We start from the raw sequence: 17610 nt of genomic DNA, 5'->3' as shown, positions 1-17610 counted from the left end.
AAGTTCAACATGGAGAAGTGCAAAGCCCTGTGTCTGGGGAAGGACAGCCCCATGTGCCACTGGTGCTAGGTGCTGATGATTTTGAAAGAAACATTGCAGAAAAGGACTTGGGTGTCCTGGTGGACACCAAGTTGAACATGAGCCAGCAATGTGCCCCTGCAGCAAACTAATGATGTCCTGGGCTGTGACAGAAAAGGTATTGCCAGCATATCGAGGGCAGTGATCCTTCCCCTCTCTTCAGCACTGGTGAGGCCACACTTGGGAGTGCTGTGTTGAGTTCTGGGCTCCCAAGATCAAGAGAGAGATGGAGCCACTGGAGAGAGTCTAGTGAAGGGCCATGAAGATGGTGAAGATACTGGAGCATCTCTCCTCTGAGGAAAGGCTGAGTGAGCTGGGACTCTTCAGCATGAAGAGAAGGCTCAGGGGAATCTCATCAGTATATATAAGTACCTGATGGGAAGATGCAAAGAGCACAAGGCCTAGCTTTTTCTAAGTCGTGCTCTTTCTAAGGACACATTTGCGCACGTTTGTGCAACGGGCACAAACTGAAACACAGGAAAATCCTCCTCAACGTCAAGAAACATTTTCTTACTGTGAGGGTGGCCAAGCACTGTCACAGGTTGCCTACAGAGGTTGTGGAGTCTCCATCCCTGGAGACATTCAAAAGTTGTCTGGACATGGTCCTCAGCAACCTGTTCTAGGTGTCCCTGCTAGAGCAGGGTGGTTGGACCAGATGACCTCCAGTGGTCCTTTCCAGCCTCAAACAGTCTGTGATTCTGTGAAATACATCCTGATTCAGGCAGCTTCTCTTGCTCATGTTATAAAAGATCTCAGGAAAGTTACTCTTTTACTGCTTCAAAAGGGGCTGTGTAATGTCCACCTTTTCTCACTTCTTTTTCCGTATTCCTTCTCCTTTAGTCTTCTCTGTGGCCCCACATATTGCAGCATTATTCTTAGTCCTGCTTTCTCCTACACTGCATCAGAGTTCAGTGGCTTAAAATTGCACAAATCTAACAAAGTCTGTTGTTTGGCTGGATTTCTACTTCAGGTCTATTCCATAAGAGTTCTTGGTAAGAGTTCTTTATGAACATGAGTTGAAAAATTGAGATAAAATCAAGATATTGTAAGATTTTTAATTCTTAGAAATTAGAACTTGATGAAACATCTTTCCTTCAGTTTTCATTCACACAGTGGTATGATTGACCTGAAACTACAAGCGAAGCTATTAGCTCAGATTTGCTTCTGTGAAGCTCCTCACAGCATTATCTTAGCAAAGGTATCTATTTTATTTAAAATAGTTAGATTAGTTTTAAGCAACACTAAATCCCTTCGTGTTATTTCATTTCAAATATTTGCTTTCCTGTTCTTCTGTGCTTACACTGCTTAAAGCATCCAAATTATACTAAGGAGAAATACTTGATTGCGCTTTTCCTTATAGGTCAGAAATAGGCCCCTGTCTGTGTATAACAGCTTATGTTTTAATGTTCATCTTGAAGTTATTAGCATGTTTTAGACATTCTTTTCATAACAATGTCATAAACAGAAACAGCGTACTGAAGGCATGCGTGTTAGTTATAATCTCCAAGTCAAACTCCTTTGTATGACGAAGATGTTGGCCAGATATAAAGAATTCCTAAAACTACTCTGCCAAACTGATCCTGGCGTAGCTTCTGGGGCTTCATTTAAATTTTGTGAGAGATCAGTAGAGCTCTTTAGCACCCATGCCCACAATACTGTGTTTTCTTTCTCTGCCAGCTTATTCTGTGTGGCAAATATTTTTAAGTTATGCAGTTAACATAATTGCTGAATTCCACTGGGAAGCATAGAAACAATGTGGTAGTCTACTTTGTGTGATGGATGAATGAATAAAGTTTAAACAGCCATCATTTTTGCTACATTTTTGGCATATTATTACAATATAGGATGATTTGATTGTGTTATGTCAGCAGGAGTTAGCATGCGGTGTTACCAGATGATGATAAGGCACAAACAGATGAAGTAAAGTTATATTTTCTGTGTGGAAAAGGAGAGATGAAGAATTTCTTTCTTCCACAAAATCATTGCCTTTACTTCCAACAGTTGAGACAGTCCCTTTTAAGTTCTGAGTACTGATAATTCTTCCTGACCTAAGTTTTGTGGAGCCTGAAGGTTGACAGCATGTTGTCTACTCTGTCCTGAATTCTCAGGCCACTCTACTGGAGGAAGGAACTGGACATAGCATTTGACACTGGGGAGACATTGCTTACCTTTCCAAACTCCGTACTAGGGTACATGGTCCGTAGAAATAAGCTGCAAGATTTTGCTGCAGCTAGATAAGAAAATTTTAGGAAAAAAATGTAGTTCTAGCTAACACAGAGCAGTGTTGTTCACAGGGGGTCAAAAAAACCCCTCCAACAGTCAAAGTAGAAACTCTAGGAGGGAGCCAAGGGGTATGCTGTACGGGCAAATTGTGATTGAAGTGCTTGCTACTACTCTGCAATACTGCAAGGAAATATAATCAGTTCCTAAAATTTCTGTGCCAAACTCATCCTGGCGAAGAAAGATGAATAGATACTTTAATCCAAATAGTAGGACTAAAGGGTGGTAAGTTTGCGAATTGTGTACAGACAGAAAATGCAATAATGGTAGCAGGTATGACTGCACGGAGGTAAACCGCGAAGAAGAAAATAAAGGGCTCAAGCTGGAGCTTGGGGTGGGGGGCTACAAAAATTTTAACAATAGAGGAGTATTAGCAATTCAGAAAACAGTTCTCCAAGTGTGGCAACTCCTATCTGAGGAGGCTTCCTTTCATGAAATACAAAGGTCAGATGAGACTAGCATTAAATATTTACTCTGAGGGTTTTAGAAACAAATACAGGGATCTGGCTAATGCTTGTTAATGATCTTCTTTCTGCTGATGACATCAGATTTACAGAGACTTTTATTAAAAGAACACAAAACCCCTTGGTATTCAGTAGAACAGTATCTTTGTCACATATTGACTAGACCAGAGTCACTCAGTCCACATTTTGAATGCTTGACATTTTTGAAGTGAACTCTTACATCAGCAGATATCCTAGTTTGGTAGTTGATATGAACAAGCTGAAATCAGTAGAACTTGCAAAATAGGTCATAATTTCAGTATGTGTTAGATGTCAGAATGTGCCAAGATTGAAGTAGAGTATGAAGTTGCTTCTACTCCTCACAGGATATGCATGTTGCAGTCTTAGTGTATCTTAAATGGCTCTTAGCACCTTTTCAAGATAAATTATGTTCTCTGAGTAATGTGTTTGCATGGAACATGATGGTAGTATTGTTATTTTATTGTTACCATGAGCAGCTTTTAAAAAAGTAGAGAAACCCAATCAAAATTCAAATTGTTTGGTTTTGTTTTGGTGTCGCCTCATTGTGCTGCCCCCCCCAAAAAAAAAAAAAAAAAAAGGTTCTATTCAGTCATTGCTTAACCAGGAATTGTAGCTGTTCAGACATCCCTCCTCCCAAGAATTCAGGCAGCAGCAACTTAAATGTTCCACTTGAAAGTACTTTATTGCCATTGCTACATGGCCTTAGGAATAGCATAATGGCAGAAATCCTGCATTGGACGTTTTCTCAGTTCCTCCCTGCATTCCTCAACAGTCTGTTTCTCAGCTACACCCTTTCCCTTCAGACAGTTAATTTTTTGCTCTAAGGAGAGAAAAATAATCCTGGCTGAATAGCTTTTGAAAATACAAAGGTGGTTCATCCTGCTACCATCGCTGACATTGTTAAGTATATATAGCCATTACAGGAGATAATATCCCAAAAAATCTGTTCTATAGTTGGATTATACTGTACTGAATATTAAAGGCACTGACATGGACTGGAGAAAAGAGAGAAGACAGGTGGAAGTTCAAATTCACAATGAAAAGTGACAGATGATAATTTTTAGATAATCTAGTGTTTGGAATTAATGTGTCTGGTTTACTGACAGTATTAACAGTGTCATCTATGATCCCATCCTGCTGTCATGAAAATCAGTATTAAAACAGGAAAAAGAAACCTTAGTATTATTTCTGTTGTATGTATTTGTAGTATTTCTGCTACCTGGGATGGAGAGGAATAACCAACAGTTTTCCATTGTATTGAGGACCAGTTTACTTTTTAGTTCCCACATGCCAAATTCATTGCAAAGAAATGCCCTGTACATATTATAGGTAAAATTCAAGAGAAAATGTGTATTTGGGTAATTGTTATTACTACCATTGTAAAGAAAAAGTTCACACTCCAAAATTTTTGTATAAAATCTGAGAGGACTTATTTTTCCAGAGTTTTTTGGTTCTTCAGAGTTCTTTGAGAAACAGCCCACTTATCAGAAAGGGAAGCTGAATTTGGCTGTGTTTTCAAAGGTACATGTTTAAAGTTAGCTCTGCAAATCCTACAGGCATTTTGCAGAGAAAATGCTGCAAAAGTGAAGAACCTTTTTTCACTTGCCAGATACTGTCAAGCCTATAAACACATGGAAACATTCTACCTAATCTGTAGCATATTGAAAGTCTGAATACAGAACTGTGTCTAAAGAGTTATTTATCTAATTTTCTGTTTATGGCAAAAAGATTATTGTGTTAATGTGGTTGGGTTTAAAAGCATGAGTAAATGGATAATTAATAATGCTAAAACTCCTGTGTGGCTTAGTCTGACTGTCAGAGGTATAAAAAAGGTGAATGAAAATGTGCTTCATTACAGATATGTTGTATTGTCAGAAAAAATTCTTGTATCTTAAAATGGCATTTAAGAATTCCTAAAATATTCCCTTTTAAGAAAATGCTTTGTCCTTTCTGACTTTTTTCAGTTCCAAAACACTAAAGATATTAAAACAAACTTGGGTTTTCATCAAAAGGTGATATTGACCAAAAAAAAGCATCAGACTTGTAGTGTGTATCTATGTTTTTAAGCTGGTATTGAAGTTGAATATACTTACTGCATTTACATTTAAATGTGATGTAGAATAGTGAACATATATGCCATCACAAATAAAGATTGATATTAGCACAGAAAAACAAGGTAGCGCATGCGATTCAAAGATTTGCAGGATCTCGTCTTTCATGGTGAAACTGTGCTTTCTTCACTGGACAAGCACTGCACTGTGTTGCATAATTGGGATTGGCTTTTCAGACTTCAGCAGAGCTTGATATTTATTTGTCCTTTTAAAACCCTAGGATTAGAATTTAAATAAATCAATTGAATCAGTAGATCTTACAATTTTGTTCACTTCAAGGCTTCAGTGATACCTTTCCTGTTTCTAGAAAGTGTTATTTTCCTGTTGCTACTGCCATTAATTTACTATTACTTGACATCTCTGACTTACACAACTGTCAAAGATATGCAGTGGTTATTTTTAACCACCGATCTGCTGACACAGTTGGCTTAATTTAAAGAAGGATTAATAAATGACACAAGGCACAGGCATACTGGGTGTGATGAGTGCATTTTGAGGCCCAAGGGTCAAAAGACAAACACCATATTAATTTTACTCAGAAGGGAGCTACTGGGAGGGCTGGGTGTGAATAAATGATGGAACTCATCTTCTATCTAAGTGTTACTAAATCACATCCAAATTCCTTAAAGTTTGCTTTCCAGGTAAACTAGAGGGCACTAAGCACTAGTTATTTAGAAGAAAAATGCTTGCAGGAAGTTTATGCCTCTGTTAAAGTCCTTAATCCATTTATAAACTGTTGCATTTGGACAAGGGACCATGTTGACTAAATCATGACAGATTCAGGTACTAAATGCAAACTTCTCCAGCAAATATACTTAACATCAAGTCCAGCCGTTAAAGAAAGTATTTAAAAAATTGCCTTTGTCCTTGACTATGAGCAATTATACATCCTTAAATGAAAAAGTGGGTGAATGGATAAGGCATAATTGTGGGTTTTATCTATAGCACAAACACCAGGAGTAACAAAAACTGAAGAAATACTATAATCCACAAACTCAGGTGGCATTTCAGTATCTTGTGAAGGGCTTTGAGATAATGAACACCCTCCTGAAAAGGAGTACTGTATGTTACTATTAATATGTTTGCCTTACTCCATCTGTATCTTGCTGTTCGTAGTGGCAAAGAGCTGGTTGTAAAGGGAAAAGGTAGAGAGAAAGAAAATGTGAAGAGGAAAGAGGTGCTTTCTTCTGCATCTTAAATAAAGTTTACCAGGTGCTTCATTTAATAATGCATGCAAGCTAAAAGGAAAACTGTATGAAGATGGAAAATAGGGTAATGGTTAAAATTCTTTGTTCATTTAGTGCTAATGAAAATCTGGAGAAAAATAGATGAAAAATATTTTTGCTAAATGCTTTAAAAATATAGTAATCTTGAATAGGTGTTTTAGTCATAATGGAGAAAGAAGTGAAATAAAATTGTTTTTTTAAAAATAGGCAGTGTATTGCTTTAATGCTATAATTGAGTTCCATGCTTAATTGTAATCCCAGAAGAGAAAATAGTATGAAATTGAACTCTGCACAGAAGAAACTCACAGGAAGCCATGTGGCTCCCTTTTCTAAAACCTACAAAGGACACTTTCATTTATTTCACGGTGTGGAGAAGTAAAAAAATCAGTTGGTTTTTGCCTCTTGTGTGAAAGGGAAAACTGTTTTACTAGAAATATTACCTGAAATCTCAGAGAAGCGTTTCTTCAGGTTTTGGGAGAAAACTTCCAAGCCTTCTCTCTTCTATGAACATTTGCATGCATGTAAAATTCTGTTGTGAAGGAATTAGTAAGGTTGCTTAATTCTAAACTCTCTGATAACTATAGATTAACTGAACTTCTAAAAAGAGCTACTGAAAAGCTAAATACCCACATAAAATACGTATATGTATAACATGTATGCACTAGTCTGGAGCCTACGCTCCTCCTTGTGTACAAAGAATTTCAGTCTGTTTAGCACTGGTTATTTCATAAAGGCTTCTATGATCCTTGGTATTATTTTAACTGCCTCTTCAGACTTACATATTGAGTCATGTGATAGTTTTGTATAAAAACCTACAGAAATACAGGATGTTTTATGTGTAAACAAATGAGAGTGGGGAACAAAAATCCCAACATAATTTGAACTGGAAATAGCACATAAGATACAACAGGAAGTTACTGAAAGTAAGATATAGAGTGAAAATGGCAATAAATTTTCTGAAAGCAAATATTTAACGTTGACAGTCCAGCCTAAAGAAATCTATGAAATTCTAGTCCTACTTATTACTTCAGTAAATGAAGTTATGCAGGTCATTTGCCATACAACTTATACTGGCTGAATAGCACCTGTTTTCTATTGACTTGAGTAGTTTGACTTCTGTCCAGGAAGTATATCTTGCAAGAATTATCATATCTAATTAAGATGGACAGGATGGTAGCCCGTGTGTACAGGTAGAGATCCTTTCAAAATAAGACTCTGTGTTTTGTAATGGCCACATATAAGGGACAATCTGAGTGTATGGGATATGGAATATCCCATTCCAATTATATTAAATTATATGGGATTGAATATAACACACATGGAGGTCTGGGTCATGTGACTGCTGTTATTGCCATACCTTATATTGATGCTGAAGTGGAGAAATGTGCTGGGGTTTCCTGTGGTTATTTTAAAGAATAATTTCAGAGCTCTCTGTATCAGCAAAAGCCATGATGAAATTTTGTACCTTATGTCAAGTAATACTTTTTTCTCTTTGTAGATGTTGATGAATGCCAGGCTATTCCTGGAGTCTGTCAAGGAGGAAACTGCATGAATACAGTAGGTTCCTACGAGTGCAAGTGTCCTGCTGGCCACAAACAGAATGAGGCAACTCAAAAATGTGATGGTGAGTGATGTTGTCAGAGAACATACCTAAAAAGTCGTTAAGTGTAAGGCATTAGAGTGCTTTAGTAATAGAAGAAAAGATTCTGAATAGTTGCAGTGTCTCATCTGAACACACCTAACATCCTTGTACTGTGCTTTCTGTTTCTTCTTCACAGCATCATCTGTTTTTACTTTGCTCTTCATATTTTGCATTAGATGTTTTTTCCTGTCTGACTTGTGTGGATAAAGGTGATGTTCATCGTGTTTCAGAATTTAGAAGTATTGATAAAGAGTGCATCTGTGAGCACCATATAACTGAGTTATTAGGATTTTGTTTGTTTTCTCAAAAATGTCCAAAATATTCTAGTACAGATAGGTTTTTCAGCCTACTGACTGCAGCGTGAAAAGCAAATGTGGCAGTTTTGGTAATGGATGTAAGAAATTGCTGCTAGGTGCATTTTGTGTTGAAGAGCCTGGGAAAGTGAAAAATACATAGGAAATGTCCTTTTTTAGATGAAAAATCAAATAGACATTTAATAAGCGTAGTTTAATAAACATAGATCATGTTTATTCGGTAAACATGTTGATATAATTAAGAGCAGCATTTCTGTATAGTTTAAAGTGGTAGAATATTGTTGAGCTTTTGTGGGTTTGATGAAGACTTCACTGATTTGAGTAAAGTTGCCAGGCCTTCAAAAGAAATCAGAACTCTCAAACTTCATCCCAACCAATGGGTACCTTCACATTAAAGTTACACAGATAAGAGGACTGCTTGATAAAGGCTTTGGCTTGTGGTTAGGCTGCAATTTAAGTATGTTACCAAATTACATTATACTCAGTCTTCAGTTACAAACAAATACATGGTTTGTAGCCAGTTTTGGAAGTTATTTCAGAGTTTTCCTTAGTTTTGCCTACAGTTGAGAATTCACAGGAAAATTGAGTAATACAATCAGTTTGAAAATAACATTTTATAAGTGAAAATGTTGCATATGGTGTTGTGGCAAGTAATCTCAAAAAGTAAAAAAAAAAAATCCAAAGGTATTTTTCTGTGGTCCTGTCCTCCACCCTTTTCTGTTTTTTTAATGTTGACTAGTTCCAATTTCTGCTCAGCACACAATGACATTCTTGTCATGAGTTTTTCTAGGGGAAATCTTGCTATATCTTGTTGAAACCTTCCAAGAAATAGTTTGCAAGAAATAGACCTGCAACCATAGAAACAGAGCTTTTCCTACCACTGTTGAGGAGAAGTAGAAGCAGCTTGTGTATGTGTCTTGCATGTGCACATGTCTACCTACCTAACTGTATGCAAGAGTGTGCTGATAGGTACCCAGCATATGCACAGAGGTTTAGGGCTCTGCAGGGAGCAATCACATTCACAGGGAGAGCAGGTCCATTTGAGCCATTTTAGAAGGGAACACCAGGAGCCTTGCTGAGACACTGGGAAAAAGAATTTCTCCACACCTTGAAGACAGAACAGTAGAAGCGTTGTAACGCAATGGAACGGTATGGCACCATCTCCACAGCCTTCTGCAGGATCGAGGGAGAAACCAGAAGGCACCAAGTGTAAGCTTTAAGTTTAAGTACCACCTCCTAAGAATGCGGGAGCAGGCAATTCCAAAGAGTAGGAAGTCAGGCAGATGAGGCAGAAGGCTGGTTTGGCTGAACAGGGATTTTCTAGAAAGAAGAAGAAAGAAGAAAGTATATGGCCAGTGCAAGCAAGGTCAGGCCACATGGGAGGACTACAGGGATGCTGTTTGCCACTGCAGTGAGGAAATAACATGTTGCCAAAGCTCAATTATAGTTAAAGCTGTCCAGTACTGTGAGGGACAATAAGAAGGGCTTTTTAAAATACATTAATGGCAAAAGGCAAGCCAGAAATAACATTGGCCTGTTGCTTGATGAGAATGGTCACCTCACAAACAGGGAGATAGACAAGGCAGAGACATTTAATGGTTTCATTGCCTCAGTCTTCAACACTGATGGTGGGCTCTGGGACTCTGGGTCAGGAAAATAGACCACCATAGAGAAAGGTGTCCAGCAGCTGAGGGAATTAGCCATGCTTGAGGTGATTTATAGTGACCTGGACAATGAATAGTCCCCCAAAGATCCAGATGAAGTCTGGTGCACATGACCCATGTGGTGAAAGTTTGTGTGAAGCTCACCATTGTCGCATGCAAACTCATTGGAGGTACTGGCCTGGAAAGATGAAGAAGCACCAATGGTGGGGGATGTGGCTATCAGACTCCAGGATTACAAAGCAAATATCTCTTCCTCCCTTGTCTCAGCTTTGAGGAAAGTGTCCCAGAAGGTTCAGCCGCTCAAAAAGGGTATGTCCTACTCCCCACCTGTATGGACCAGTATCTTTCTAGCTACTGCTAGTAAGCTAGCCATTAGGAGTAAGTGTCCCTTTGCTCAAGAGAAAGGATACACACTGTGGGCCACTCTGTGGTTTTACCTGTGTGACCATGGAGGGGACAGGAGGAAGTGGGATGGAAAATCTACCTCAGCCCTAGAAGCATGGGTACATGAGTTGCAAGGAAGGACAATCACTCGGGGGGATTCTTCCAGGAAAATTGCTGCTCCAGTTTCCAGTGAGCAGGTCCTCAGACAGAGGAGTAGAAGTGCTGGTTTTATTTCTGGTCTTACAGAGGGACTTTTGGTTCACATTTACAAGAAGTACAAGAATACTACAACCAGACTAGAGGGGCCCTGCCTCCAGCCAAGTGGAGGAAAGGGACAAACACATTTACTGGGCTGTGTGGATCCGATGGCCTGGCACATCTGACTCACAGGAGTATAAAGCTTTAGTGGACACCGGCGCACAGTGCACCTTAATGCCATCAAGCTATATAGGGGCAGACCCATCTATATTGCTGAAGCAACAGAGAGATCCCAAGAGCTAACTGTATTGGAGGCCAACATGAGCCTAACCAGAAATGAGTGGCAAAAGCACCACATTGTGACTGGCCCAGAGGCTCCGTGCATCCTTGGCACAGGCTACCTCAGGAGAGGGTATTTCAAAGACCCAGAAGGGTACAGGTGGGTTTTTGGTATAGCTGCCTTGGAGGCAGAGGGAATTAAACAGTTCTCTACCTTGCCTGGTCTCTTGAAGGACCCTTCTGTTGTGGGGTTGCTGAAGGTCAAAGAACAACAGGTGCCAACTGCAACCACAACAGTGCACTGGCGGCAATATCGCACCAGCTGAGACTCCCCGATTCCCATCCATGAGCTCATTCACCGACTGGAGAGCCAAGGAGTCATCAGTAAGACCCACTTGTTTTTGAGAAAGGGAAGAAAAGAGTCCAAATCCTTCTGAAAGCTGGATTTGCTGTAAACTAAAATAAAGTCAAGGGAACTACACAGGAGATCCAGTTCTTAGAAATAAAATAGCAAGATGGACGCCATCTGGTTCCAATGGATGTGATCAACAAAATAGCAGCCATGTCTCCACCAACTAGCAAAAAAAAACCCACAAGGTTTTTTAGGTGTTGTGGGTTTTTGGAGAATGCATATTCCAAATTACAGTCTGATCGTAAGCCCTCTCTATCAAGTGACCTAGAAGAAGAATGATTTCAAATGGGGCCCTGGGCAACGACAAGCCTTTGAACAGATTAAACGAGAAATAGTTCATGCAGTAGCCCTTGGACCAGTCCGGGCAGGACAAGATGTAAAGAATGTGCTCTACACTGCAGCTGGGGAGAATGTCCCTACCTGGATCCTCTGGCAGACAGCACCAGGGGAGGCTCGAGGTCGACCCCTAGGGTTTTGGAGTCGGGGATACAGAGGGTTGAAGCCCGCTATACTCCAACTGAAAAAGAGATATTGGCAGGATATGAAGGGGTTCGAGCTGCTTCAGAAGTGGTTGGTACTGAGGCACAGTTGCTCCTGGCACCCCGACTGCTGGTGCTGGGCTGGATGTTCAAAGGGAAGGTCCCCTCTACACACCATGCAACTAATGCTACATGGAGTAAATGGGTTGCAGTGATCACCCAGTGGGCTCGAGTAGGAAACCGCAGTCACCCAGGAATCTTGGAAGTGATCATGGACAGGCCAAAAGGCAAAGACTTTGGAATATCACCAGAGGAGGAGATGACACATGCTGAAGAGGCCCCACTGTATAACAAACTGCCAGAAAATGAGAAGCAATATGCCCTGTTCACTGATGGGTCCTGTCGTCTTGTGGGGAAGAACGAGAGATGGAGGGCTGCTGAATGGAGTCCTACACGACAGTCGCAGAAACTGCTGAAGGAGAAGGTGAATTGAGCCAGTTTGCAGAGGTAAAGGCCATCCAGCTGGCCTTAGACATCACTGGATGGGAAAAGTGACTCATGGATGGTAGCAAATGCTCTGTGGAGGTAGTTGCAGCAATGGAAGCAGAGCAACTGGCAGTGCAGAGGCAAACCCATCTGGGTTTCTGCACTGTGGCTAGGTATTGCTGCCTTGGTAGAAGATCTGGTTGTAAAAGTATGTCATGTAGATGCTCACATACCCAAGAGTCGGGCCACTGAAGAACATCAATGCAACCAGCAGGTGGATGAGGCTACTAAGATTGAAGTGGCTGAGGTGGATCTGGACTGGCAACATAAGGGCGAACTATTTCTAGCTCGGTGGGCCCATGATACCTCAGTCCATCGAGGAAGAGATGCAACATACACATGGGCTCGTGATTGAGGGGTGGACTTGACCATGGACGCTATTGCGCAGGTTATCCATGCATATGAAATGTGCGCTGCAATCAAGCAAGCGAAGCGGGTAAAGCCTGTATGGTATGGGGGACAATGGTTGAACTATAAATATGGGGAGGCCTGGCAAATTGACTATATCACACTCCCACAAACCCACCAAGGCAAGCGCCATATGCTTAACAATGGTGGAAACAACGACTGGCTGGCTGGAAACATACTCAGTCCCACACGCCACTGCCCGGAACACTATCCTGGGTCTTGAGAAACAAGTCCTGTGGTGACATGGCACCCCAGAGATAATTGAGTCATTCTTCACATTCTACTTCTTTAACCTGTCTAAAGCTCTGCTTTAATTGTTAAAAATGTTATTCAACAGTTCTCCCTGATAGTATCCACAGGAAAAAGCGAATGTATTTTTAACACATACCACTTAAAAATCTCTGATGCTTGTGGGGCTGTGCATAACAGAAGTGAAAATCATCTGCAGTCTGAAATATTTGCTATTATTTCATAGTTCAGTAATCAATGGAGTTTCAGTTCCAGCATTGTTGGCAGCCTACTACAGAACAGGTCATATGCTCTGGCTTTGTTTCCTCTAAGCCCCTGCCACTTTTGTCTGTGGTAGAAGGTAGGTACTAATTAGTACACAGTTTCCCCAATAACTTCCCTAGTCACATAATTCTCCACAGGGAATTGTGAAGATAACAACCCGCAATGCCCAGTTTGCACCATTTTTTCTGGGAAAAAAACCATAATGAAACTGTTACTTGTCCATTTCCTCATGCTTCACAGCCAAACTGGTAATGCCAAAATGATGCCATCATAATACTATGCTTGCATTATTCCAAGAATGGAGCAGAGAATGAAAGCAAGCTGTAGTTTTATTCAGGCTATTTTTTTTAAATAAAGATTTTGAGAGTTCATAATCTCTCAGTGTGAGATTTATAGGATAAAACTACAGCCAGTCCTTCAAACAATTACACTTTCAGTTAGTGGGACTGGCCATTTGAATGAAGTTACATCATTTTTATATATGGATTGGGCCATTGGGGAGGATATAAAGAATTGGCTTCCTATGAGTTAGAATTTATGTACAGAGAAATTATTTAATAAAAACTGTGCTGTTTTAATGAAGTTCTTACATTTAAAACATTATGTAGAAGTGGTGTAGTATGGAGTATTCTGCTCACTCTTTTCCCTTCTTTAAGTATGGAAAACCAGATCAAATATTACTTGCTGGCTATGAAGGACAAGTCCAATTTGGAGTCAGTAACCAGGCAAGGCTCCAGTGTTCAGAGGCAGAGGCTGGAATCTTACACTAACTATTCAGACCTTCTTTATTTAATAGCAAGTCTTCTGCTTAAGGAGGAGGGATTTGAGATCCCCTGCTATATTCTTTGCCCTTAATAATCCAGATGAATTTTGTGGGTTAGGGTTGTTTTTCCCTGTTGTTCCTCCTGGAAACAATAGCTATTGTTGAAATAAGTAGGAATGTTAATTTTGTGCTTTTTGTGCCATAATGGATTTTGCTAGAACTATGCTAAGCAATAAATATTGCTTTACTAGGCTATTTGCTTGCATTATATTGTTGTGTTTCTTTTTTAAAAAAATTAGTAAAAGGCATATGTTTAGCTTTCGAGCCTCAGATTACAGTTTACTGACACAGACCTTTCAGAAATTAATGCAATTGTATATCAGTAAAGAGGGTTTAAAGGATTTCCAAAGCAAGTGAGAACAACTTGTATGTGTAACTGTGTGTGTATGCCCTCATGTGTAGAAATGTAACTAGGTAAATTAGGCTATCTGAGAAAATATGACCTTTAAATCCAGTTCAGTGTTCAATGTTACTGATTTTATTTACAAGCTTTTCTATATTCCTGGTTTATAGACTTTCCATAGTAGTCAGGACAACTCCTTCCACTACTGGGCAAGTCATGGACGGATTCAAGGAATGTGTACAGAGCTGAAAAAAACTGGAAAAGGCCATTACAGGGGTTGTACCAAATTCCAGATATCTGGAATGTGATGTCTTAAGTAAACAAAAGAAAACCCCAAACCCTTCTCTTTTTTGGCCTGAAAGTTGTGATATTCGATATATTGAGTTTTCATTGTCTTTTTAGGAGTGAAATTCTGTTCATTTTTTAGGATGTTATGTTTCAGAATTAGTGGAAATATGGGTTGTTCAGAGATGGATTGTATATAAATAAACTGAGAAATAAGTTTCAGTTGTGCTTGCTGGTTTACATAAGAGGTAGACTACTACTTATTAGTACTTCAATGGTCTGATAAATGTGTTCAACTTACTCTTCTCAAATTGAAAATACATCATGCTCCTTCACTAAATGTAGTTAATTATTACACCCTTTACAGTCAAAGGTACTCAAGGAGGTAGGATGCCTCTGATGCTCTTCCAAAAAGGTGTGTTGTTGTACTATTGACATAAAAGGGCTAGGACTATATGACACAGGCTAACTCCTTTTTTTTTTTAAATGTGGCACCAAAATGCAAAGAACCTTTTAAAAGAAACAGTTCTATTTCTAGTTTTCCTGCTTTAATGTTTAATTTCATTACACTGTATGTTTTTCAGATTTGATACCACCAGGTATTACTATAGGCTAAAACTATTTTCAGGGAACCCTTTTCAGAGTTCAGCAGTTGAGAGCCCCTTTCTAGTACTTCTAATTCAGATATTCATAAAATCCTGCTTACTGTAGCAGTAAAAGTCATGAATTCTGGATGACAGGTAGCCAGGCTGTGTTTTTTTGGCAGAAGCTCACCTGTAAATACTCACACCTGCAAAGTTTATGCACACATTTAAATTGGTTTTCACATTGAGACTGTCTTTCTCATCTTGTGTGCAATGTTGGAACTGCAGCCATTCACGCCACCAGTCTTTTTCACCCTTAGGACAGCATCTCCTCTTACTATCTTTGGAGCATTTTCCCTGAGACCATTAATTTATATATTTGGAGGGGGGAAGGGAGGAAATTGAGTAACTTTTCCAATCAGCCATCATAAAAATAGCTCTTCCTGAGGCAAAGTCTCTGAATTTCCAGTAACGGAGATCTTGTTGAAAGAATTCCACATGCAAGAACCAGGTAGGGGAAGGAGAGACAAAGATTTAGCTCAAAAACTAATGAAACAAAAAATCCACTGACTTGGTACTGCTCCAGTAAGTTAGGAAATTATTCTTCCACAAGGGTTCTCTGTGTTAGTTGGTTAAAAAGAAAACAAAAAGTGTTTTTCCTCCACATGGAGAAGATTGTGGAATCTTCCTCCCACTCTGGTTGCTGCCTGGATTTCAGGAGGGTACTTCCTCCCTTCCCAGCAACCTGTCATTTTTGGACAAGAGCTCTAGTCAGTGTTAAACTCCTATGCATGTAGCCAGGTGAGAAGGATGGTGTACGTCCTGCAGCTTTGCTGAAGTGGCTAACTACTTCCTTCCTATGTCTTCCACTTACCAGCGATACAAACTCCACCTACTCATTACCTCAATGGACTCTGTACTGTATGGCCAACTTGTTTGGAATTTGGTTTCTTATGGTAGAAGATCAGTTGTTGTGTTCTTGTAATTAAGATTACTGCCTTTGAAGTAGCAGGTACCTGTGCCAAACGGGGTGAAAATAAAGGGGAAACTTTCTATTTTCAAATGCCTGTTGGTTTTAGTAGTCAGATTTTTATAGATCCATTTTTCTTGAGCATCAAGCAGTGCTTGAGCGTCTAGTGACTCTGCCATTGGGAAGGTGTCACCTTCCAGAAAAAGTAAGCTCTTGTAGAGTCCTCATTTTGTCCAATTTTCTTACCCGTCTTTCTGACATGATGTTACAGGCTGTGTGTGTATACAGAGGACAGTATTAATGTTTAAAAGACTTATGGTTTGTGAAAGACCTGTACTGCATGAAAGATCTCAGGAAAGCATGCAGCCAGTTCTGGTTCTGTTTTGATTTATGCACGTGGTTTCATTTCATTGGATTAAATCAGATGGTAAGCAGTTCATCACATTATTGATACTGTCTTTAATGTAATAAACTAATGCAAGATTTCAGATATTTCCTGGGCAATTATTTGGTTGTGATTTATATAATAATTTGGAATTCTGGAATCTCTGCAGTGGGTAACTATGAAGCCTTAAGTGAAAGCATTATTTCTTAGAAGTGTTTTGATTTAGCAAAAATGACACTTTCTTTTGTACATACTTGACCAGAAGTCTAAAATGTGGAGAACAGTTGTCATCATTTCATAACTATTTTAACATAAAATTTAAACTTTTTGCATCCTTGGAAATGCTTAAGTAACCTAATTAAAAAGAAAAAACTTTCACTTCCTCTGATTCTGCTTCATAGTGCAAAAGAAACAACAAAGGCCACAGGATACTTATATGTATGGACTAGTTAGGAAGTTTGAAGACATTACCTGTAAGATAAATTGTCTTTTCTACAATGATACTCCAAATGGCATGCCAGGGGAAAGGGATTATTAAACTCATATTTTCACTTTACAAAGAACAGTTTTCATGTTCTTAGTGACCTTGTGGCAGAATTTAATGTTCCTTTCAGTACTTGAACGTCCTCTGTAGATTCATATCTAAAGGGAGTTCTTCATATGTAGACCTTCCCACAGTGGGGAGTTACCTTTTTAATACAGTCCCCGTGCATACCAGGTCTTCTTGGCACTCTTCCTTTTCTTTGAATTTTCAGTGTGGAGAGTGTAGCAAGGCAGGGAACAAGGTATGCCTCACATAAAAGCCTCCAAAGAAGTAACACCTGCTAAAGTTTACTTCTCAAGTAGTCAGTCATCTCAAGAGAATTTCTAGAATGACAGGTCCAAGGAAATGATAGGTCTGTGTAAAAGTGCAAGGAATGGTCTAAGGGGTCACAAGGCTTTCTCACAAGGATTGTGAAGACCTTCACAGTGTCATCACAAGATAATCTCTGTCATACACTTTCTCTGATGCTTCTCCTGCATTATTTGACATGAGACAGTCTGGGTTCAACAGTCTGATTTTTTTGTTTTGATTTTTGTTTCACAGTATGAAAGCTAATTCAAATTAATACTGCATCCCAGATTTTTACAAACAAGTTAAGCCAAATTCTTGTACTAATGACTACCTTTACTATCAAATTATGCAAAACTTGTGGTATCA

The 17610-nt window shown here is 39.4% G+C and overlaps 1 protein-coding gene across 1 annotated transcript in view; it reads left to right on the top strand.

Moving 5' to 3' along the window:
• Nucleotides 1–17610, top strand: part of FBN2 (fibrillin 2) — a 185643-nt gene that overhangs the window by 48970 nt on the left and 119063 nt on the right. Inside the window, exon 7 of the mRNA XM_075078460.1 lies at nucleotides 7679–7804. Coding sequence (XP_074934561.1) covers nucleotides 7679–7804 — 126 coding nt within the window. The remainder of the gene's footprint in view (nucleotides 1–7678; nucleotides 7805–17610) is intronic.

This window comes from Phalacrocorax aristotelis, chromosome Z, assembly GCF_949628215.1.
Source record: "Phalacrocorax aristotelis chromosome Z, bGulAri2.1, whole genome shotgun sequence".
NCBI lineage: Eukaryota > Metazoa > Chordata > Aves > Suliformes > Phalacrocoracidae > Phalacrocorax > Phalacrocorax aristotelis.
The sequence above is the reverse complement of the archived record's forward strand: the minus strand, read 5'-3'. Positions and strand labels throughout refer to the sequence as shown.